Raw genomic sequence first — 23724 nt, 5'->3', positions numbered from 1 at the left:
TGACAAATAGCAGTACAAGAAAAAGAAAAACAATATGTATAATAGGCATCACTGCATACTTTATCATGTAAAATATTAATACGGATCCTATTTAAAGTGGTCTAAATACAGTAACCTGATGGTGGAAGGAATTCAAGATTTGGAGTAATGATTACTGTATATACTGTATGTACTGTATGTAGGATTGCTTTCATTTTATTTTCACATGTGTATCTGTGGGCATGTGCTCATCTTTAGCCTAGCCTACATTTAGGCAACATCTACATATTTATTTAATTTATCACAGCCAATGAATGAAGAAAGTTGAATTGGTTAGAATATAGCTAGCATATATATTAAATATAATTAAATAATTTAGTTTAGGCTATGCATAGTACCTAGGCCTGCTAACAAATGCTTACTGTTACAAAACAATCCTTAGACCTATAGACCACTACTGACCTCAATCACACTGGCTCCCTCAGAATCAACTGCTCTCCCAATCTCCTGCTTCTGCTGAAATATCTTCCAATATCCATTTCATCTGCTCAATGAACTGAAGGATACAACGGTACAATAGCATTAACAGGGACCCTATGACTTTAGTTTTCAGTGACAACAACATTCTATGGGGATTGATATTGTTTTAGAATATGCCTACTATAGAGCTAGGCTATATTATTGGCAACAAATAAAGAGTTGTGATTAGCTTGCTAAGTTAACCATTTCTTGTATTTTGCTCGTTCACTCTAGCTAGACTTTTCATAGCAGACCAAAATATCCCCTTTCCTTTACCTCAAGAAAACGTAGCTAAAGGTGAGCAGGTAATTAAAAACAACTTACAGTTTCACTCTGTATCACACTAGGTGTAATCAATCTTCCTTTCACCATTAACATGTGTATCGGTGTGTGTGTTTGTGGGGATGAGACGAGATTAATCCCCCAGTTACTTGCAACGCTCCGCTCTGCCTAACAACGTCCCTGGAGAGAGACAAGATGACCTGACATCGATAATGTACAACCAGTTTGAAGGTTAACTGATCTGAACTGATCCGTATCAGGTTTTCTGTTGTCAGTAAACCTGAATTATTAATTTGCTTAAAAGCTCCTTACTTCCTGTCAATCACCTGGCACCCACGGAAAGAAAAGCCTAACCAAAAGTTATGCAGCACATTTTCTGTTTCTCAGGTTTAGGGTAAAACAATTGCAGTGAAAACCCTTTTTCATGAAAGATTTTGCAGACTCTGTGCTAGGTTAACTCCTGATGCAAAGAAAGTTCAAATATGGAGTTTTTTTTTTCCCACGTATATTTAGCGGTTTAGCTAACACGTAAGGCACTGTGGCCTTGTACTGTATATCCATTCTGAGTGTGTATCGTCAGGTGTGTTACACTGTAAATTATGATCAGACATTGAGTTTCATTGCTGTTTGTGTTGTTGATCATCTTGAAGAACAACTTTTTTTTGGCAGCATCCCTCCAGTAGAGGAGCTTTTCACAGTTCTATTTTTTATTTGAAATACATTTTGAAAGCTAAGACAATGTGGGATTATTTTCAGTTAAAATTTTGAATAAAGTGAACTGAAAATTAAGTTTTACTTCTGGTGAATGCAACCTGTGCCTCAGTCATGCACTTAGAAATGTGTCTTTTGCATTGAGACACTTGAGAGGCTGAGGCTATTATAAAGTTTCTAGTGTGTGTGTGTGTGTGTGTGTGTGTGTGTGTGTGTGTGTGTGAGAGAGAGAGAGAGAGAGAGAGGGAGAGAGTGGATACAAATGCTGCAGGAGAAGGCAAAATACAATTGTTCAGGTATATTTCAAAATATTCAATGGTTTCACGGAAAGGTACTCTCTGTATTGACTACTCGTGTCTAATAGCGCATTTCCATTACATGCTACCTGCTTGACTCGACCTTTTTGGTTTTCCATTTCGAAAAAAACAGTACCTGGTACCTGCCAACAGGTACTTTTTATAGTACCACCTCAGTCGAAGTTCCAAGCGAGCTGAAGTGATACCAAAAGGTGACGTGAAAGCGACAGACGGGGGTGTCCTGAACAAACCCACCATTTTTAAATAGTTTAGCCAGCTGTGTTTTTTTTTTTGCTGCCTCCAGCTTCATTTGAAACTAAATTTGTCTTCTGGCTGTGGCAACAACAACACACCTTCGACGTTCTGTGTGTAAACTGCCGTTAGGTAACGGCAGTTTACTGCGGTGCCGCTATGATGACCAGCCACGCTGAGGCGGTACTAAAATCTGCAGTGGAAAACAGACGCACAGGGCGTCGAGTTGAGGAGAGTCGAGCAGGTACCATGTAATGGAAAAACGCCATATGTGTGAGTGTGTCTCTGTTGAATCTGCTGATTTACATTCCCCACCCCCCTCCCCCCAACATACAGCAGGGCTCCATTGTCAGCACTTCCCTCACTTCCCGTGCGGCCTGCTACCAGCCTCAAGGAGTTTGCCCAGCGAATCTGAAATTTTATTTAATCAGTACTGTATATACAATATGCACGAAAAGTTACAAAAGTTTGTTTTTTTAATAACAAAAAGTAAATTTTCATCCAGACTGAAATATCTCAACAACCATCCGATGGATTACCATGACTTTTTTTCTTTTTGATGATTTGTTTTTTCTTTTTGTCTTTAATTGATAGGACGGTTGTAGAGATGGGGAAGACATGCAGCAAAGGGCCACAGGTCGGAATCAAAAAACTATTTTGTTTGAACTAACACATAAACCTTCTTTGACATTTATTACATTTTCCCACAGGCTGTGCACATGTCTGACAATAACAAACCATAAAAATGACTCTGTGCAAATACATGTGAGACCAGGTCTAGAGCCAACTCATTAAGTATCTTTCACATTCCTCCCACAAAGCTATAACTGCTGCTCTGAAAGCCCTTTTTGACAGGAAACATCACAGGAAGCCACTACCCATGAGTGCACAGGAGCGACTGGAAAGAGACCCCAGCCCACCGGGCCAGGGCCGGGCCGGGCGCTGCTCAGTCATACGTCCAGAGCCAGAGGAATGCAGCTCTCTTTGTGTCAGAGTCAACACAACCTCAATCGCTGCTGTAAATCCAATGCCGCCTCTCTGCCTGTCAAGCTAAAAAGACAGAAAAGCAGAGTCTGCAAAACAAAACAGATTATCATGGACTTGACTCTTTATTTGAAATTGAGATGAATTCTAGCACCTCTCGTCTGTGAAATTCACTTCAGAAAATATTGCATCTTTATGATAAACCGCACTGTTAAAAACATTTGATGATTGACAGCAGGGAGCACGGAGTAACTTTGGCTACTGTGAATGTAACAGAAAACAAGGCTGAGCTTCTTCCATGGGGACTTTTGGATCTTTTTAAAATACAGAGACAACAACTGCCAAGTAGCTGAGTGTGCTCTCAGTTACCATGGCAACAAGCAGTGAAAGACACTGGCTGTGGATTGCGGGTTGTAAAAAAAAAAAAAAAAGCTGTGCGTGTTGTGTTTTTGTGTTTGCTGCATCTACTGGGCTGCCTGTGTGTGCCGTCTAAGTGCATGAGAGTGTGTACATTAGGTGACAGCGTGTGCAGGTTTGTTGGGTGTGTTTGCTACAATGACCGGACCCCTCCCAGGAAATTATCCCCAAATCATATTAATCTCATAAACAGACTAGGGTCTTCAAAGTGCCAGCTCTGGAGGGGAAGTGTGTCTAGATTAGTGCTGTCATCTAGGCTCGACATGGCACAGGAAACAAAAAGGGCCTCTCGGCCACCATCAAAGGCACATCAGATCTAACAAAGAGCACGTTGGTCGTCAGTAGCCTGCCACTTCAAACCTTCTCCGAGACTAGCCTTTTTTTGTTTTTTTCTTCAAAGTCTCATTCCTCCTGAGAGATAAAACCAGAGAAATGTATTGCTATGCTCAAGACAAGCAATGCTCTCAGCATTTTTATGGCCAAGTTTATGTTAAAGGTCTCATATTATGCTCATTTTCAATTCAATTTTTTTATTTTGGGTTTTTACAGAACATGTTTACATGCTTTATTGTTCAAAAAACATGTTTTTTTTTAAAATGCGGTCTGCCTGAATATACTTAAATTCACCCTCTGTGCGAAAGGCTCAGTTTTGTGCGAAAGGCTCAGTTTTAGAGCCTGTCTCTTTAAGCCCATTTCCCAAAAAAGCCCAGTTCACTGTTCCGATTTGTCAGAGTTTCTGGGTCTTCCACGTCTTCGCTCTTGCCGCCTCTGCACGTCTAAATTAATTAAACCATTCCTCCACTTTCTCATTATTTTGATTCAAAGGGGTTAAACTACTTTGATGAAAACGAAAGCGTACTCCTCACTGTAGTAATGAAAAAAAAGTCGGTTGACAACATTCGCTGTCGAGAACAAAACCCAATCAAAATGAATGCCAAGATTAAAATGTGGAGTCGACACCACCTAGGTTTTAATGATGCCTAGGACCTCTTAAAATAGACTCAAAATTAAAATGGGGTAGAACAGCTTACTTTTAAAAGAAAAGGCAAATGTTCTTTGAAATTTAGGGGTGACCAAGGTTTAAAACCAACAAACATTTATGTAGAGAGAATAAGAATAAAACCCCAAGCCACTGGCCAAGCCTGCAGACTGGGAAACTGAGGCCAGTCAACTGTCCTTTTTCCAACAACTACAACAGCATGCGGCTATACATTACGCGGAAGGGAGAGGTTTTTACGCTCTCCCACATTTGCCGCTAGCGGTCTGCGTTTGTCCTTGCTGCTCTGTTGTTCCAGTCTCTTCGGTAGCCTCTTGTTTTCTTCGTCCGTTTATCCCCTTTGCATCCGTCCTGTGGTAGCTTCTCATTGTTCCTTGTACCTCAGTGCTACCGTGGCACTTTCCTTCCTTCTGTCTCAACCCCCCGTCATACACACGCACACATGAGTGACGGCTGGCCTGAGGGTGGGGGTGGGGGTGGAGGAGGAAAGAGACGGGTCAGTTGCAGGGACTGGGGAGCATTGGAGCCTACGGCCTGCGGTCTCAGGGGTGTAGTTGAACCGGGGCTCACCCTCCCTTTTCCCCGTGAAATTCTGTCACGGCGCACCCAGAGGAACGCCCTGGAAGGTAGGCTCACGCGTTAGAGAACTCTTTCTATTACATTCACCCAAACGCAGGAGACTCTGCTCCCCAGCCCATTGACCCCCTACCACCATTCACTCCTCTGTTCTACAGCCCTGTAGTCTTCCTGCTCTTTCTGCTTCCCTTTCCTCTGCCCAGCCACATGCTCCTTTTAAATTGTCCTCTCCAGGTGAGTAGCATCAGTGCTGATTGGCACTGGGGGTGGGGCAAGGTCAGGATCTCTCATATGTATGTAGCAGTTTTTCTTTCTCCTCCTGTGACCTCAGGCGGGTTTAAGATCTTCCTCAACATGGCGAGGTCACCACTCAGCAGCTCATGAAAAAAGGCCTAATCGGGAATGAAGGTGAGGGTGGAGAGAACCACAGAGGAAGTGCTGAGGAGTAGAGGTCACGCTGCAGGTTTGTGAGGAGGTGAAGCAACATAAATGAATTCCATGTTTACCTAAGTAGCCAATCAGAGCCTCACAATCAGGCTATCGTTGAGAGGTCGGCTCTTTATCCTCCTTAGGGAAGGCAACGCTTAACTACCATGAAATAGCAACATCTTCATGTAGCCTGTTGTGTGTGAAATGGACTTGAGGGTACCTGTGTGTTTCATGGGAATGTAAAAGCATTTAGACAATGTGGACATTGCTCCCTGCATTGTTTTGGATTTATTTTCTTTTAGGTTTTTTCCATCTACTTTCCTACTTGTTGTTGATGCTACCTTTTAACGGTAATTTTTCTTTTTTTAAGATTATTTTTTTGGGCATTTTTCAGTCTTTATTTCGATAGGACAGCAGAAGACATGAAAGGGGAGAGAGAGAGGGGGAATGACATGCAGCAAAGGGCTGTCGAACCCGGGCCCGCTGCGTCGAGGAGTAAACCTCTATATATGGGCACCCGCTCTACCAACTGAGCTATCCGGGCGCCCAAACAGCCTTTTTAAAGTGATGAGGCATACAATTAGTTAAGAGTACTCTCATGATTGAATAAAGTTGGAGGAACAGATAAAAAAGGATTACATTGATGGAGCAGAGGTCCCACTTACAGTATGGATCTTTCTGATCCTACACTTCCCATAATGAAATCTATATTGCACATTTAAACCCTCTGCCTGCTAAACCCCCATGCCTTTCAAGCTCCACACCTCCTGTGTAGGCTTTAAACATTTCTAACAGAATCTCCAAGCAGAGACTTTACAAAGGTCTCCCAGAGCCACACAAGGCGCAACTATTTTTACAGGCTAACTAGGACTCCTAATGACGTATAAACTGATCGGCATTCCCCTTAAAGAACCTCTGAATGCTAACTGTATGAGTCATAGGTGTAATTTGATGGAGAGGCAGAGAGACATGTTAACATCCATTTCATACAAATCATTTGTCCCCATCACATCGCTATAAATAATGTCATTTTTGCAAGTCATTCTGTTTTTGTTGTTCTAGTTTATCATGATGCTGGTGAAAGTTATTTACCATCAGCTGATGTTCTCATCTAAACTTCAAAACCTAATTCTGTGTGAGAGCTGATGTAGCTCAGACATGGCAGAGCCCAAGAACCACTTTTATGCAGGACAAATTAGGTATTTGAATTGTAAAAAATAAAATAAAGTGCAAAAAAAATAAAAAATGTTCTCCCAACTTGGAATGTCTAATTGGCCATACTGCCTTTGTCTTTACAAACTCACACTTTTGCCTGAAATGGATGTGGACAATCGTGTGACACCCAAAGATTCATGCTGGGTAAGTGTGTGTCCCCCCCCGTGCTTCACCCAGGCGCCATGGAAAATACATGTTTCTTCTTGTCATTGATTACCACGGCTTTTATAATACATGTAAGCCATCTTAAATGTCTCTCCTAAATAGTGATTGCATAGCAAGAGTGACCTTTTTTAAAGGCCAACAGCCTACAAACTTGGAGGAGATGATGCCATCGATTGGAATGTTGTATGTGAAGTCTACGACTCACTTTATCTACTAGTTCACAAGATATACCAACGTTTTTATCTTAGCTCGTGGAAATTACCTTTACTGTCTGCCAATGTCTTGTTCCTCAGCGCGATGTTGAAATACAGAAAACACAAACCCATGCATTCATTGATAAAAGGGAACAACGGTCATTTGTGTTGTCAGTTGCCTCTAGCAACAATAATCTCACAAGATAAAACGACTGAACGCCAAGCATAATGTGTACCCCATTGGTCATGTTGAAAACAAACTCATACGGTAACTTTAATATAAAGGTAGCATTAAAATGTTACTTTTTTAGGTGCAGAGATTATAAAGTCTTCCTCTTTAGCAGTTTTCACTGGTCATTCATACTGTATAAAGTTATTGAGCCAGAGAAACTGTGCCTCCACTCACATTATTTTGGCCTCTAGTTAAATTTTGTCGCAAACAAATGATTTTTTATGTATATTTTTTTTAAACAGTTGGCGCATAAGTATTTTTTCCTTGTTTTGGTTTTGCCTCTCTGTCTTCGTCCGACCGTCTGTCTGAGTGGAGCGTCTCCACCTTCTTGTAATGAAAGGCTGTGTGGCAGAGGAGCGAGGAGCATCAGAGGACACCTGTCGCAAAGCAAACAGCCTCAGCCAGGACGCCAGTGTTAATAAAGAGGCAAATTAACATCCATGCCAAAATCAAATGTTCTCACTAAAGCTGGCGGGGAGGGAGGGTGGTGCGAGGATTAAAGAGCGAGCGTTTGAAGTGTGTGTGTGTGCGTGCACACACAAAGCATTTCTGAATTTAATTTGAATTGGTGAACACATTATAGTATGTACAATAATTTAAGAAACCACAGGAGCCAGATCATATTTCTGAAATTTCCCATCTGTAAAATAGCAGCCAGCAGGTTTCCCACCTTCTACAACACACACACACACACACACACACACACACACACACACACACACACACACACACACACACACACACACACACACACACACACACACACACACACACACACACACACACTCTTACTTTCCCCTGTTTGCTCTCTTGTTGCTAGCTGGCACCAGGGACAGTTTATTGCTCCTTGGGCTCTTTTTATCTAATGATTCATGCCTCTTGGATGAGATGGCACTCTAAATGTTCTTTGATTGAGGCAATTAAGCCCGAGGCCCTTGAACTACTTTGACAAGTCCTGACTCGTCCAAGTTGAATGCAAATGTGACTGAGATTTGGCTGATGGGACTGCTGCATGAGCATAAGTTAATGTCATTGAATGCTTTTTTAGGGTCCCAATTCATCCTCAACTCACTGTCAACAATATCAGGGGAGTAGAAGGTTACATTAATTGAATTGAAGGATTGGAAAGATTGATATTTGCTCACGGCGTAATCATGAAATAATAAAACCTAATCAAATGAAGTTTACTGTCAGGTGTGTTGTGGGAACAGTGCAGGATGTTACACAACATGATGTAGCCTATGTCTCTCAATAAAAACATAACGTGTGAGGACAAAGAGGAAGTGTTTGTATGCTTCTTGAGAACCGTCCGACTCTGCTACAAGCCGCTGAATACAGTTGGGAATTAGTTTGAACAATAAGTTACTGGGCTCCAAAAACACCCAGACAACATGACCTAGTCTTGTCCCCCCCATCATCCATAAACCTCAAACATTGTTATCAGACCATGTTCAGTTTTTATGCAGATTTTATGTTTCGTAATTGTGTCTCAATTAGGAGCTCTTAATTCACTAATCAGAGCTTGCAAATTGCCTTTCAAACTTTCAAATGAGATTGGATGATCCACATTTAGGTTTTGGAGCCAAATGCACTTGGGAATTTAATCTCAGGTCTTAAATATGCTTTTGTCACCTGAAGAGTAGAGGTATATCCATAAATAGGGACATACACTGGCAGATTAGTAGCTCTAATTATAGCTGAAATGATGTCTTTATACCAACTGATTGTATGATTTTAAGACATAGCATTTATCGGGTTAGACAAAATAAATTTTCTTTTTAATGCTGATAAGCCTGTAAAAAAATCCAAACATTGTAAGATGGTGCTAAATAAAGGCTGCTGAAATGTGTTATCAAACACATGACCTCAGTAGACTTCAGGTCATGACTTCCTGACTCTTATCTCACTGCTTTCTGCAAAACAATATAGGGGTACAGTAAAGGTTGACAAAATAACACAGCAAATTATAAATATATCAAACTCTTTGAGACATGCAATATGTGTCCCATATATATACAATGGACCTTTTTCACAGCAGATATTTTGACTTGTCATAGTAGGAGAAGCACAGCTGAAATTGATAACCTTAATGATGGCTCGATTCCATTAATGTCCCAGTAAGCTGTTTCAGTGAGTCAGCATGCACAATACCAGGGCCTCCCCTAAGTGGAATACAGCCATCATTAATGGTTTTGAATACACCTGTACTTTTCCTACTATGACATGTCAACATGTCTGCCGTGAAAAAGGTCTATATATATTATATACATTAATATATAAAAACATTTCTGGGTAAAGCTTTTTGTCATCAGTACTAGAACACAGCTGATAACAAATTATGGTTTACTCAAGCTGGCCAGTCGTTGTAACTAGGAGGGCTGAACCAAGACAGGTTTGCAGTCAGCCTAATTGCCATTTTGGTCAGAGTAATTATTGTTGTCAGCACCTGCGAGTTTGCAAGTCTTTGAATTGCTGATCTGCGGCAGCGAGGAGAGGTAAACATTACCTGAGCCTGCAGCCTCCCTGAAACTAGGATGTGAAATCACACTGCAGCAGGGGAACAGCAGTAGGAAAAGGTTATGTGTTGTAGTCCACCTGAACCAAGACTAAGTCATCAGCAAGATCAGAGTGTATCAGGACAGACACTTTGAGGGGTTGAGACCGAGTCAAGACTAAGACCAGATTTTTGTTAGACAGCCAGAGCTTCTTCTTCTGTCTCCCGCATTCACTTTCTCGAGAGTGTGTGTAAAGGAGGCAGGGAGAGGGGGGTTTACGGTAACAAATTTCAAATTAGATATGAGTCAAGTTCTTGGTTGCATTTGCAAGTTTTAACACATAGGCCTAAATCAGAAAATGCACAGTAGGGCTGGGCGATATGGAGAAAATCTAATATCACGATATTCTTGACCAAATACCTCGATGTCGATACTGCGATGATATTGTATGGTTGACTATTGGTGCTTTTCACTGTTTTATTTTGTTATTTTGTTTGTCTGAAGTGTATTTTAAGATGCTAAAATGACGGTAGTTACCCTTTTAGACCGGTCTTGAGACTAAGAACGATCTCAAGTAGCCTACTACAACACTGCAAGGTATGTTAAAGAAAGTTTTCATTTAAAGGCCCATACTATTCCAAAGTCTCACTGAATGGTGGAAAATGTATATTGTCTTTCAAATAATATACACCCTGTGTTGCGTTAAACTTTTTTTGGTGCCTCAGCTGCATTTACAGCAACTGATATGAGAAAGAACAGGGAGATCCTTCCTCAGTTTATTTCATTTGGTGCCTCAGATGCATTAAGGGTTACTAATATGAGAAAAGGTACCTGGAGATGCTTCATCAGTTTATTTAATTATGTATTGCCATCTGAGAACGGCAGGTGCCTCAACATATCTGTCAATTAAATAATGAGGTGATCTGAGCGTGCCTCTGGTTTTTAAGGCCTTCCTTGAACAGACTTAGTTATTCAACATTCCTTTCCTTTAACTTTTCCACCAACTCAAAACAGGTCTGATTTGCATTAGAATATAACTCCAAAATGCTTACTTATTCCAGCTTGGTGCGTACCTGTTGGTGAAACATGCTGGAAATACGTAATAAACCCCTGTTCTATCAACAAGTGTGAGGCACCGGTGCAAGATTGTTCACATTGTTATATCTCTGGCCTTTCATGCTTGGTGGAGTTACTTAGTGGCTTAAAGTGATGAAGGAGGACGAGGGAGGGGGTTAAGCAATTAGTGTGTGAAATAGATATCCTCTGCTTTTCCAGCAGCCAGCCCCGCTCTGCCCCGAGTACAAAGTGTTAGTCTGTCAGCAGTATACCTTGACAAGAGGAGAGTGCTCGCTGTTGTTTGTGCTTGCCTGGCGACCATCTTGTCTGATTATATGCTGCATTGACAAGGGGGTGGCTCGGTGCATAAGTAGCTGTGTCATTTCTCTGTGGTGACTCAGAGCTTTGAGGAATCTATACAATGTGGCACCTTGACTTGTTTTTCCTTGTGGTTTTACCATTAACACGTTTTTTGTACAGCCTCACTGTTGCAAAAGCTGCATTCAATAACTTGAATTATTTTTTTTACCAACAAACTCAACAACACAGTGATTACTTGACATTTACAGTATTAGTGTTTATTATGAAAGTTGAAATGTACATTTTACTTTATCATAGTTGTTGTTGTTGTTGTTGTTGTTGTTTTCAGGCTCATGATTACACAGATATAATTCAGATGTTTGCGCTGTTTTGGCCCTGAATATAATGTGTTTAATCAGATCAGTGGCAGATGGAGATCATTGCCTCAGAGGGGAAACAGTCATAATACAATCTCATGTGTAAAATATAATTACATGATAAATAAATATGTTTGCCTCGGTTATTTCATCAAATAGTCTTTACACATTGTGCCTGTGTCATAAGAATAATCATTTACAGTGGTTACAGCAATATGTTTACAGTGTAGTCGAGGAATGTTTACATTTTTAACAAATCTTAAATTCTACATCCAAAACAGTTTTAATATAAAACATTGTTAATAGACTTAAGTGTGTACAAAGAAGTGCAGCTTCATAAATAGCTTGAGAACCTTAAGAAAGAAAAGAAGCATACATTCACCATTGTTAAGAAATGAAACAATAAAAAAAATGCTTTTAAGTAACTAAGCCTTGTACACCTTAGATGGTAAAATAGTCGTAAAAGTGTACACTCAAAAGTCGGGAAACCCAGCCGCCATAAACAGTGATGGACCGAAGCTGGCGCACATATAGCTCCAGTTTTGTGCAGGTATTATCATTACATTTAGGTCAAAGACCAAAGCATCCGTTTGCATTAGCAAGAAACCCAGGAGGTTATTCAACAATTGCAGCTGTTTTTTGAAGGTATTTCCAGAATCCTCAAAGATTCTTTGGTCCCTCTGGATTTAAAAAAAAGACTCATTTTACAATCCAAAAGTGATGTGTCATCTTGCTCCTTTTTTAACAGCACAAGACGAAACATACAAAACACAACGGCAATAACTTTGTAGATGAATACATGGATGTATTTCACCTACAGCTTCCATCTCTATATTTGATTGAGAAAATACCATCAAAACGGCAAAAACAATTACTCAATCTATTGATTGATGATGCATTTGTTTCCTGTTATATTATGTGCTCTCGTGTATGGTTGATGATGTTTTTTTATATCATTGTATGCTCTTTGTGCAAAGCAAATGAATGAAATAAAGGTTTCATTCATTTATTATTTTTTCAGCTAATGGATTGGACTAAGTAGTCCAAATTGACATCCTCACGTTGCATTTTTTTGTTGACCAACAGTCTAAAACCCAATGACATTCACTATCCTATACTATACTAACATACACGACAGAGTCAAAACAGTACAACCTTTCATTTCAGAAACTGAAGCCAAAGAATATTTGGCATTTTTGCTTATTTATTATCACAATAATTGCTGATTATCTTCCGTCAATCAACTAAGTGTTTTAGCTCTAAATAAATTATCTTCATGTTTCATAAAAGACCACCAGGGATTTATCTTTCAGAAAAACAGACGCTTAGCTCTGTGACTGAAATGTAATGAAAACACACGACAGGCACACACTGGGGGCTAGTGCATACAGAACAATAAATTGCAGGGTCAACTGGGTTGTTCAAACGTCTGTGTCCAGGGGTGGAGGGAAGTCGAGACATGGCGACAGCGAGTCCTGACTGTGTGTGGAGCTAATCCCAGTGTCTGAGTCTGTGTCCGTAACGTCTAGAGGGGACAGGCTGTGCTTGAGTTTCACTGTCTGTGAGATGCTGCCCTGAGTCTCACTTTTGAGAGGGACAGGACTGGACTCCTCCTCTTCTTCGCCATCCCCAATTTGCAGTGAGCTCAGTTGGGCAGCCAGCTGCCAGCACTCCTGATCCTTGGAGACCAACGTAGCGTCACAGTACTTCAGCTGCTTGTCTATTTCTGCAGCTTGGTTGTGCAGGGACACGCCTGTGAAGAGGCTGTGTTTCACTTCATCCTGCAACCTCTCGAGTTCAGCGGCGTAGAACGATTCGTCTGTCTCCAAGGGGATCCAGGAAGCGGCCGCGGCTCCTTCCTGTTCAATGTCCTCATATTGGCTCCGTGGGAAGTTGGCCGTCCTCAGCTCGGCGTCAATGTCCCGGGACAGCTGGAGGATAAGCGCCTGGTGCCTCTGAACCTGCAGCTCAAGCTGTTTGACTCCGTCGCTGTTGTACAGGTACTCCTGCAGCTGCTTGTCGCTGTGCGCCTCCAAACTCTGACCAGCAGCCTGAGCCAGGGAACTCTCGGCCTCAGCTTCCTTCTGCACTTCCAGCTCCAACTGCTCGATGTCCACATCCAGCTCCCTCATGCGCTGAATCTGCTCCCGGATGGCGTGGTCCTGGTTGAGAATAAGCTGCACCATCCGGTCGACCTCGTCAGCACCCGGGGAGCTCTTGGTCTCATTGTGAAGCTTTTCCAGCTTCCGGAAAGCTTTCTTCACCATGCGCTTTTGTCTCTCCACGGGCAGTGACTGAGTATGACCGTGCTCCCATCGCTTTGCCTTGGCCCCCTTGGACTTTCCACCCTTCTTGGTGGGCTGAGGCACAAAATCGCTGGTTTTGACTAGAGTAAAGTGGATAAAGGGTCTCTGGTCACCCCAGGCATACCAGAGTCTCAGGATTCTGGTGAGAGGAGGCAAGGCCCTCTCAAAACCCTTCCACCGCTCAACCAGACAGAAGTCTTTGGGTTCTCCGAGCAGGAGCCGCTTGCTCTCTGGGATTGATTTGTGATCATCCAGTAATGCCTGAATCATATCTGCACATGTTGTGTGCTTTGTTACTCCACAGACAACCTTGTCCTCGTTGCAGACCGTAACCTGAATCTCCTTTCCTTCCACTGGCTCTGCATCTTTTGTTCTGGTAAAGAGACAGAAAAACAAAGCTTTTACAGCAATTGTGGCTTTGGAGTGAAACATTTGGAAGTCTTAACCCCATAACGTGACAAATATATTCACAACAAACAGAAGTCAGCAACGTGCGCAGAAAAACAATAACATTTCCTAAATGTTTTTTTTTTTTTTTTTAAGTATGGGTGTAGTGCCCGTTCGGAATGCGTGCCCGTTCAGAGCGAGCCAATTGCTCGGCCCCTGGTAGTGCTGCTTGCAGCGTTTTTAAGAACCACTCCTCTGATTACCTTCGCACTCGACACTGCATTCCCTTGGGTCCTCAGCTCAATATACTTGCTAAGTGTGAAGGTGATTGGATAAACGGTTCTTGAGATATGCGAAGGACAGTCATAAATGCATACAGCACATCGACAACGATTCCGCACTTTATAGTTGGATTATGCTTCTACAGTGCCTCTAAAATCCCTACTGATTTAGCTAATGTCCTACTTTTACCTCTAGTGCCACCACAAGGTTGACATTTGTATTTTTTAGTGAAATGTCTCGACAACTATCAAATGGGTTGTCATAAAATCTGTTACATTTATGACCTTTGAACACATTGTTATAACATTGGTGTTCATCTAGTGCCACTATCAGGTCAAATTCCTACTCCAGTAATTAGGTTAATGAGCAAATACCTGCAAAACGAATGACACCATGGATTCAAACTAAGATGGTTAACCTGCTAAACATCAGCATGTTAGCAGAGTCATAGTAAGCGTGTTAGCATGCTGACATTAGCATTTAGCATGCCTTTAGACTCTCCCTGCATTCCAATACCCATACTACCATGCTATTTAGTATGCGAGAATAATATTTAGTATGTCCCAATAGTGTGTCAAATGCAGTATATCAAACACACCAGGATGTCCTACTGCCTCCGGTCGGATTTTGCAGTAAGCAAGCCAGCATGTCTTTCTGGCTATTCTGATCCACAATTCTTTGCGCGCATATAAGGGCAAGAGGGTCAAGTTCAAGTTATGAAGAAGTAGTATGTCCCACTTGTATGCGTACTGCATGTAACAGTACATACGTTGTAAGTGCAGCTGCAGTTCATTCTAAAAGTAAAAAAAAGAAAAGTATGCGATTTGGAACTCAGTTCTTGTTTATCTTTCTTTAGACAGACATTAGAGAGGTAACAGGAAATGAGAGGATAGAAAGGATGGATGACATACAACAAAAGGTCCCCTGCCAGACTTGAAGCATACCAATGACTTTTTTTAAACAACTAAGTTTACAAAAGAGTTGTGTTCAAATGCTTTACAAGTTTTACATCAGCAGGTAAAGAGCTTTAAGTTGAGGTACACTACACACACATACTTTCCTACTCATGCTTTAGAAGTCCTTTTACTACTCTAAGTAGTATATTTACTTAAACAGGTCTTACTTTGATGGTTTCCCATTATGTCAATGAGCAGAAAACTTAATTCCCTCATTTTGTGCTCCCTGGCTTGATTCTATTAGACTGTTACTCATCGTTTTACTCATCACAGATGATCACTTAATGGTTCAGTTCTGAGCAATTTAACCCAAAGTCCCTCATTACCTTTTCGTCTGGACCGTAAAACTTGACCTCTGATGGGCCGAAGACATCAATTTTTTACATGCTTAATGCACCATCCGGTAATATCCAGGAACTAATATCCAGTCATTAAATGATAGGCACCGGCAATGCAGACATCCACAACATGAGCAAGTAATCAAATAAGTAGATAACATTGCCAGACATTTCAATTTGATTTCAAGATAAAGAATGATGTATTGTTATTATTTATATTCTGCAGTTCATGTGATTAATTAGGTTTTCTCTGATGTACTGTAGCTGACTGCCAAGTGTCTGTCTGAGTGAATTACTCTTATTTGAAGTTAAAGCCGACACTGAAAGCAAAAAAAAAAAAATAAGCGATATATAATACTCCTGTAATTACAGACAGTTTAATCTCAAAGAAACCAGAGAAAGAGACAACAACTGGAGCTCCTCCTCTAACAGTGAACTGCAGACTGGTTTCCAAACCACAGACCAACATTCCTTCACCCCCAAAATCAAACAAGGAATACTTTAAACTGCCAACGGTAATAAATCAGGATAATGTGCTTGTAATTCTGGTTAATGTCAAGTTTCATCTACAGTTAATTTCAGACATCAAACTCTGACATCACTGAGGGAGCAGCGAGACGCTGTTCACGTAATCTGACATAAATGGACAGAAACCACAAGGCTAAAACAGTTCAGTCAGGAACACTGTAGTCATAGATTTAACCATTTATTGCAACAAAAACAGAAATACAGTTATGCTTGGCGCTGATGGCTCCACTCTTGATAATGCTCACTGGACCAGCCAAGCAACATGCTAAGCTGAAACAGGGAGCACCATGCAGAAACCCCCCTGGGCAGGGGTGGACTAGGACATAAATTTGGCCCTGGCAATTTCGTCCCTTACCGGCCCAATTTCAGATAGGGACATTATTTGCTTTATAATTGCATAAACCAGGCTCACGTGAGATTATGGCACCAGCAGCATGAGGCGCACTTACAGGCTTTCATAGTTACATAATACAGACACTGATGCAATTCATAACACCTTCAAATAAACTACCATGGCACCATCTTAGAATAGAATGGAGATGCTTGCATATTTAAAACATGTTATAACATACTTAAACACCCAAAACACAAAAGTACGAAGACATAGCGGACCAGACGCAAGCTTTTATTTTGAAAAGTAGAAGCCCGCCAGCACCAAACAGGAGGCTCCAGGCTGCAGCCGTACAGTCTTGCATATTTATGTCAAACTAGTGTAAAACGCCAGTGTTGCCGCATTTTTCTCTTTTTTTCCAGCGGCCCAAATCGGCCCAAGAGTGCACAGGCCCTTCTGGCATTCGCTAGAACTGCCAGATTGCCAGTATGCCCCCAGGTAAAAAAAGAGGGGACACACAAAAAAGACATCGAAAACAATTTATACTTTGAGTCATGTTAGGACTCTGAACTAGGAAGGCGGTGGAGGCAAAGCATTGTTATTGGTGTTTGTCTGATAGGAATGATAATTCAACTATGACCTCCGTGTCCTGCATGAACTAACCCGAAGCTTAATAAAAAAAAAATGAATAAAGGATTTTTCCTCTGCCATTTATTTTCCATTCAGTTCAAAATAAAGAAAGCTGCATTCAAGGATTAGTGCACAATAGCCTTATCAAGAGCATGTACAAAGGTTTTGAATAAAATGAAATACTATAGATGGCCTGGCTATCAAATGTTAGGTGTTCCCCTTGGTATGCAGCACTGGTTTCAGATCTGAACCTTGCATCATGTAACTGCTGTGTCTTTATCGGAGGAGATAACCTTGGCTGACTGCAGCCCACATTAACCACTGATCAGCACAGGGGAGGGTGGGCAAAAATACACATCCTGTGAAGATGATACAGATACTACCCACCTGCACGCCAGTGCAAGCAAGTGAGATGTATTAAGAATGATTCAAATGGGAGAACATAAATGCTGCATTATCTCTGTTTGCTGATTTTACAGTCTGATAGACCACTGTGTTTTGGTTCCCACACGGCATAAAAATACACAACTGGAGCATTGTGTAAACTGCCGGTGAATAAGGTCTCAGGAATGCGATACGTATGCAACAAAGCAACAGGCTGGTTAATGGTTACGGAGACCCTCGGAGACGTGCGAGGCAAAGCAAATACCTGAGCTATGCGCAAGCCAAACAAATCCAGCAAGCCTCGGGCAATCAAAGACAAACGACTACAGCGACTTTGACCTTCGTTTCAAACTACCAGCTACTCAGGAACCCCCACAGATGCTTCTGCTGCTCAGGAGAGAAAACCACACACGTACAATATAACGCAATCCCATAACAACAACTCTGCAACGCATCCTATGTTTGTCTCAACAAATATTGAATATTATAAGCAGAACAGTGTCAGAAATTCAAAAATAATTCAACTATGGTTATTTCTGAGCTCATGGTTTGTGGTGTTGTACTGCAGTGATTCTCAACCTGGGGAGCTAAACCCCCTCAGAGGTCACAAGATAAAACTGAGGGGTCGAGAGATGATGAACGTTCTAGTTTATTTATGAGAATGTGAGAGAACAGTCAGAAAAACAAATCTTTTGGGTCTTTTTTAGGTGAAATACCTCTTAAAAATGTGTGGAATTAAACAATCTAAAAGGGTTATAAAGTGAAATCTGGGGGAACTGCTCCCAACTCATGAAAAATAGTAAATTTACATTTTTATTAATTTGCTACTACACACTACATGTTACACCGGTGCAGTTTTGAGAAACATCAGATTTTTTTTAACTTCATGCTTCTTTATATTTGTACTCCATTTAGAGGGACATACATAAATGTACGTTTTAGTTCATTACATTTATTTAACAGCTGTAGTTATTAGTTACAGTACAGAAGATTGAGATTATAGATGTAAAAAGACCACATCTCTTGATTAAACTGCAGAGTGTTAAGTCTTTAAACTTAGAACCATCTCAACTGATACACTGCAATATTTAACACACACACACACACACACACACACACACACACACACACACACACACACACACACACACACACACACACACACACACACACACACACACACACACACACACAGTGATCTGAATTTGAAAACATCTCCCATCACTAGAAGCCTGTGATGAGGAATCAGAAGTTTAAACGGCTTCTTTTTAAGGTGTCACAAGCATGTATGGGAGGATGAATGAAAGAAAAAAGATCAGGGAAGGGAAAAGCAAAAGGAAAAGAAGAACATGAACAGTACAGCATTACTTTTCAAAACATCTTTAAATACCCTGTGACGTACAACCACTAACACTGGCCTAAACGTGATAAACGTGTCATATCTGAACATACAGGTGAATAAACACGCTCTACAGACAATTGGATATTTCAGAGAGGGTAGCCCAAGCCCTCAGCTGTGCAGGAAGAGGGTACAGCAAGGCAGGGAAACACCTGTATTTGTCCTGGGCCACAATCACCAACGCACACACAACATCCTGCCACCACTGTGCAATGGACCGAGGGAGGAAGGAAAATGGATTCGGTCACTATGGTCTGCTTTCAGCTCCGCTCTGATGTGAAGAAAGTGTTAACAAATCTAGGTCTGGAATAAAATATTTAATGCCTAGCAGTGTTAATAATGAAGCGTCATGTTGAAATATGTAAACATTTCTCAGAGGCTGATCTGATTTAGACAAACAAACGCAAATACTGCACGCACCATTGGGCTGATTGCATCGCAGCTAATATGTCCATAAGGGCTGTCACTTTGGGTGCCATTTGGTATTCATAGTTTGGGATTAAGCTGTGGTTCCAGACGCAACAAATGAGGGTGCCCTCATAGGTCACAGCATTGGGCGATAAATGACAAAGCTGACGCGGATATTGTGATGAACTTCTGATTGGAAACGCGCAAATAGAATTAAGATGTATGATGATTAACAGAAATAATAAAATATAAAGTTATATAGTGAGGATGGATGCCCTAAAGAGACTAACACAGGAAAGGTTTACACCTTAACATTTCACACCTGAGTGAACCCAAGTAACCTGAGCGGACCCGCTTGACCTCAGTTTGAACCACCAAAGGTAGCGAATGAGACATCAGACATGTGGGAGGAAACCACATTTAAATGATATGAATTTTCCATACACGTTTCTGCGTGGGGCGATTATGTTACAGCTCCAGCATGGTGGCATGGCTCTCTTCCATTGTAATAGTCATAATGACATCCTTGTAGACATGAACAATTCCCTCTGTGTTATAAATGTGCAAGCTACAAGTTAGCACAGAGAACTGCATGCTGGTGGTTTGAACAAGTCATAACAAATGACAGAATTATAGCTTTCCAGTGTCTCTGTGTGTTTTCTTAGATCAATAATGATATAAGAGAGATAAGGGGATGCATACAATTCCAACAGAACAAAGCTGCGATAGGATATCAGTGAATATATCCTGTAGCCATCACTGTCAACGGTTCTAGTTGTCTTGCTATTGAATGAATATTTAGTTTAGTCTGTTGGTAATGAATGTATAGGTTTGCTCTTACAACTGAAAAACAGAGCTGGAAACGTAGATTATAAATGATAATTTAAACATGGTTTAAACTGTAAAGTGAAAATTCCTGATGGGAACTCTTTTAAAGGGTTGGTTCACCTAAATACATGAAACATATTTTCTTTTTGAGCTCTAGTCGTGGACATTCAGATCATTTTCGTATACCCATCTCTCAGATTTCTGCTGCCAACACAATCCAATGAAAGTAATAGGGAATTTGTGTGTGGTGCTCACAGCAATGACGCTGCATTACACATTACATTTAAACAAGACAAAGAGTCTACCGCCATGCTAGCCGCGCTGTGAGGCTGTACTTGCTAAATAGCAATAAACACAAAGTATGGGAATGTCATAAAGTTATGTATTGGACAAATTAAAAAGACAAACCAAAGTTGTTTGAATTCATCCTGAGAGGAACATGAATGTTGTTCTAAATGTCACAACAATCCAACCAATAGCTGTTGAGACAGTTCACTTATAACCAAAAAGAGAGGATAATGAGGCCATAAAGGGCCATTAAATCATTCAACTAAAGTTAAAACATAGAAATTATTTTTTCCTCTCAAAAACCTAGATATATAGAATGTGGAAAGTGTATACACATCGTGTTTTCAGTGTCTGTTTTGTAGAGCAGATACTGGACAGGAGACGCTTCCTCTCTCTTATCTGAAAGAGGATGAGGGATCAGCGAGGAAATAACATCACTTTTCTATCTGAATATTCTGATCTCTGGGATGACTCCCAAACCGATAAGCATCTGTGAGCAGAGACACAACACACCCCTTCCCTGGTCTCCCCTTCCTCTGTGACCTCCCCCAGCAGGTCTATGAATTGCCAAATCGACTTGTGCTCAGCGACAAGAAATGGCTTACTCCCTTTCAACACAACTGGTATGATGTTTATTGTTCGCTGTGGCTTGCTAATTTGTGTCCACCAAACAATTTCAGGAGCTAATTGGTCCAACGCACAATGCGTTCATGCTAAAACATTGATTGCGTGACACATGGTAATGGCTGGAACCATCTAATTTCAAACCCTGTGAGTGTCTGTAAGTGCTGGTTGACTACAGGACACCAGTTTGACGCACAGGACTCCCTGATGATGACGCACTGTCATGCTTCGATGTTAACGGACATTCAACCACATGTTGTCAGCTGTAATCAATACCACATTTCTTTTTAAAGTTAGTCAAAGTTTTAACTGCAACTCCACGTCAGCTTCATCTTGTCATTCTTCTGCAAACACCCAGCTCACAGCGAGTAAAAGCCAGTCTCTGAAATCAAGCGTTTGACATATCTACAGAACTAAACACTTGAGATAATTATAGTTGCCGCAATGGTAATTACTACACAACGTGAAAAAAACAAGACATCCACTGGAGACAGCCTCAGTCAGACTGTTTGAAGTTATCAAAGATAATTCATCCTAGCTCTGTGTGTGATGTACAAAAAAGCTATCCATTCTGCTGCGGGTGCCACTGTCAAAGAGTTTTACAGTTTAGTAATTTAGTGTAAAAGCCTGTTTTTTCCTGAACTTAATCCAAAGCCTTTCTGCTGAGTTCGGTGGTAAGTAAAGCTAATGAAAATACTTCTTTACCCACAACTAAAACCTTCCTGATCCTGGTCTTGGCAACATAAATCCTGTCTGCACCCTGCGACGGATTCAGATCATGACCTAGATACTCCAAAAGAGAAGCTCTGTTTACCAACTGTGCACAACAAAAGTTTGCAGTCAACAGTCCAAATTGAATTTGTGCACCGATGACGGAGGACAGCGTGTGGCTCAATAAATCTAATTTCTTCCACCTTCTCAAAGCTGAGGCTGGATCCCAGCTGCAGCCCTGCACATCAAAAGGCCAAGATAGCCAATCAAGGGAATTGCTGAAGCAAATTATACAAATGTGTTGATGACAGGATCTCTGTTGACCTGAAGTAAAAATGTTCTTTGATGCTGGTGTCCCAGATCAGACTTGTATAAAAAAACATAACATCTCAGTAGTAATTACAGAGCAAGAGAAGGTGAAAGGCTCTTCTAAGTTGATGTTCAGTACAGTGTGCTTTGACAGGAACAAGAGAACCACCATCAAAGGGCATATATTACTCAAACTTTCCATAATGGGGAATTAGAACTCACATCTTCTTACACCAGTTTCATTTAGTTATGATGTCAAATTAAGAGGCAAATATATATCTGTATGCATGAAAAAAAAGTTGTTAAAGTCTACTCCTAAAGCTGGTTGATGTTGGTTTAAAACAAAAATTGACAAAACGAAAAAAATAACCCATAACCAGTGGTGGAAGATGTATTCAGATCCTTTACTTAAGTAAAAGTACTAATACCACACTGTTAAAATACTCTGTTACAAGTAAAAGTCCTGCATTGAAAATGTTACTTACGTATGTATATAAAAGTATGTAAGTATCGTCAGGAAAATGTACCTAAAGTATTAAAAGTAAAAGTACTCAATGCAGAAAAATCCTCACATTTTAGAAAGTGTAAACGATCAAAACAGGTCAGTGTTTAATCGGCTCTTTTTTTTTTTATTGGACTTGTAAGCCTACATATTGTTGGGTAGTTTAATTTCGAATAAAACATCATATTTTATAAACTACATGTAGCAGGGTTTAAAATTAGCACTATTCACCAGCCAAATGCTGGTAAAATATACAAGTGGTTGGTAGATTTGCTTCACTCACCGGCCAAAACAACAATGGTAATCTATTGAGTGGCTGGTAAAATCTGAACATTCACTAGCCATTTGGCTGGTGGACAAAAAAGTTTTTGTTTATGTTTTGTGTGCAAAAATCATAATTTGTAAAGTAACTAAAGATGTCAGATTAATGTAGTGGAGTAAAAAGTACAATATTTATCTCTGAAAAGTACATGTATCTCAAATTTGTACTTATGTACATACTTGAGTAAATTTACTTAGTTACATTCCACCACTGCCCATAACCTAATATTCTTAAGAAGTTTATATTGTTTCCCTGTGGTTTTGGTGTTTAATGATGCTTTTGTCTTAAGGTTTATATATATATATATATATATATATATATATATATATATATATATATATATATATATATATATATATATGTTGCTATATATTTACGGTTGCATTTGGACTGTCGCCTGCAGTATCCTTCTACTTGGATGTAGGAATAAATCTGATGCGCACTGCGTTGTGCGTAAATCTCCCTCCTCAACAGTGCTTTCCAATAACCGAACTCGGATAAAAACCCACACTCATCACTTTTCCCGGTAAGAAACCTTACACTCATCAAATTACCTGTTTTTCTGTCGAGCTTTCAGGAAGTTTTTTCCAAACGGAGCCATGACTCAGGAGCGCGAGGAAAATCGACCAGCAATCCGAAATGCGTTACAGTCCCAACATGGCAGGACGTCGGACACTTTGTGGAGTGTTTCAGAAAAGTTGAAGGGTGTTCCGAC

The 23724-nt window shown here is 40.7% G+C and overlaps 1 protein-coding gene across 1 annotated transcript; it reads right to left on the bottom strand.

Annotated features, from left to right (window-relative positions):
- Window positions 1–11351: 11351 nt before the first annotated feature.
- On the bottom strand, window positions 11352–23724 carry rassf9 (Ras association domain family member 9). The gene is made up of 2 exons (XM_039807536.1): window positions 23564–23724; window positions 11352–14155 (listed from the first exon to the last, which is right to left on the bottom strand). The coding sequence occupies exons 1-2, from the start codon at window positions 23608–23610 to the stop codon at window positions 12898–12900; spliced, it is 1305 nt and encodes a 434-aa protein (XP_039663470.1). The 5' UTR covers window positions 23611–23724; the 3' UTR covers window positions 11352–12897.

This window comes from Perca fluviatilis, chromosome 8 (assembly GCF_010015445.1).
Source record: "Perca fluviatilis chromosome 8, GENO_Pfluv_1.0, whole genome shotgun sequence".
NCBI lineage: Eukaryota > Metazoa > Chordata > Actinopteri > Perciformes > Percidae > Perca > Perca fluviatilis.
Note: the sequence above shows the minus strand (reverse complement) of the source record. Positions and strands in the feature narration are given on the sequence as shown.

Coding starts and splice junctions, on each gene's coding strand:
- rassf9 (XM_039807536.1), bottom strand. CDS start 23,610: ATGGCTCCGTTTGGAAAAAACTTCCTGAAAGCTCGACAGAAAAACAG. Junction 14,156..23,563: donor AAAGCTCGACAGAAAAACAG/GTAATTTGATGA, acceptor TCTCTTTACCAG/AACAAAAGATGCAGAGCCAG.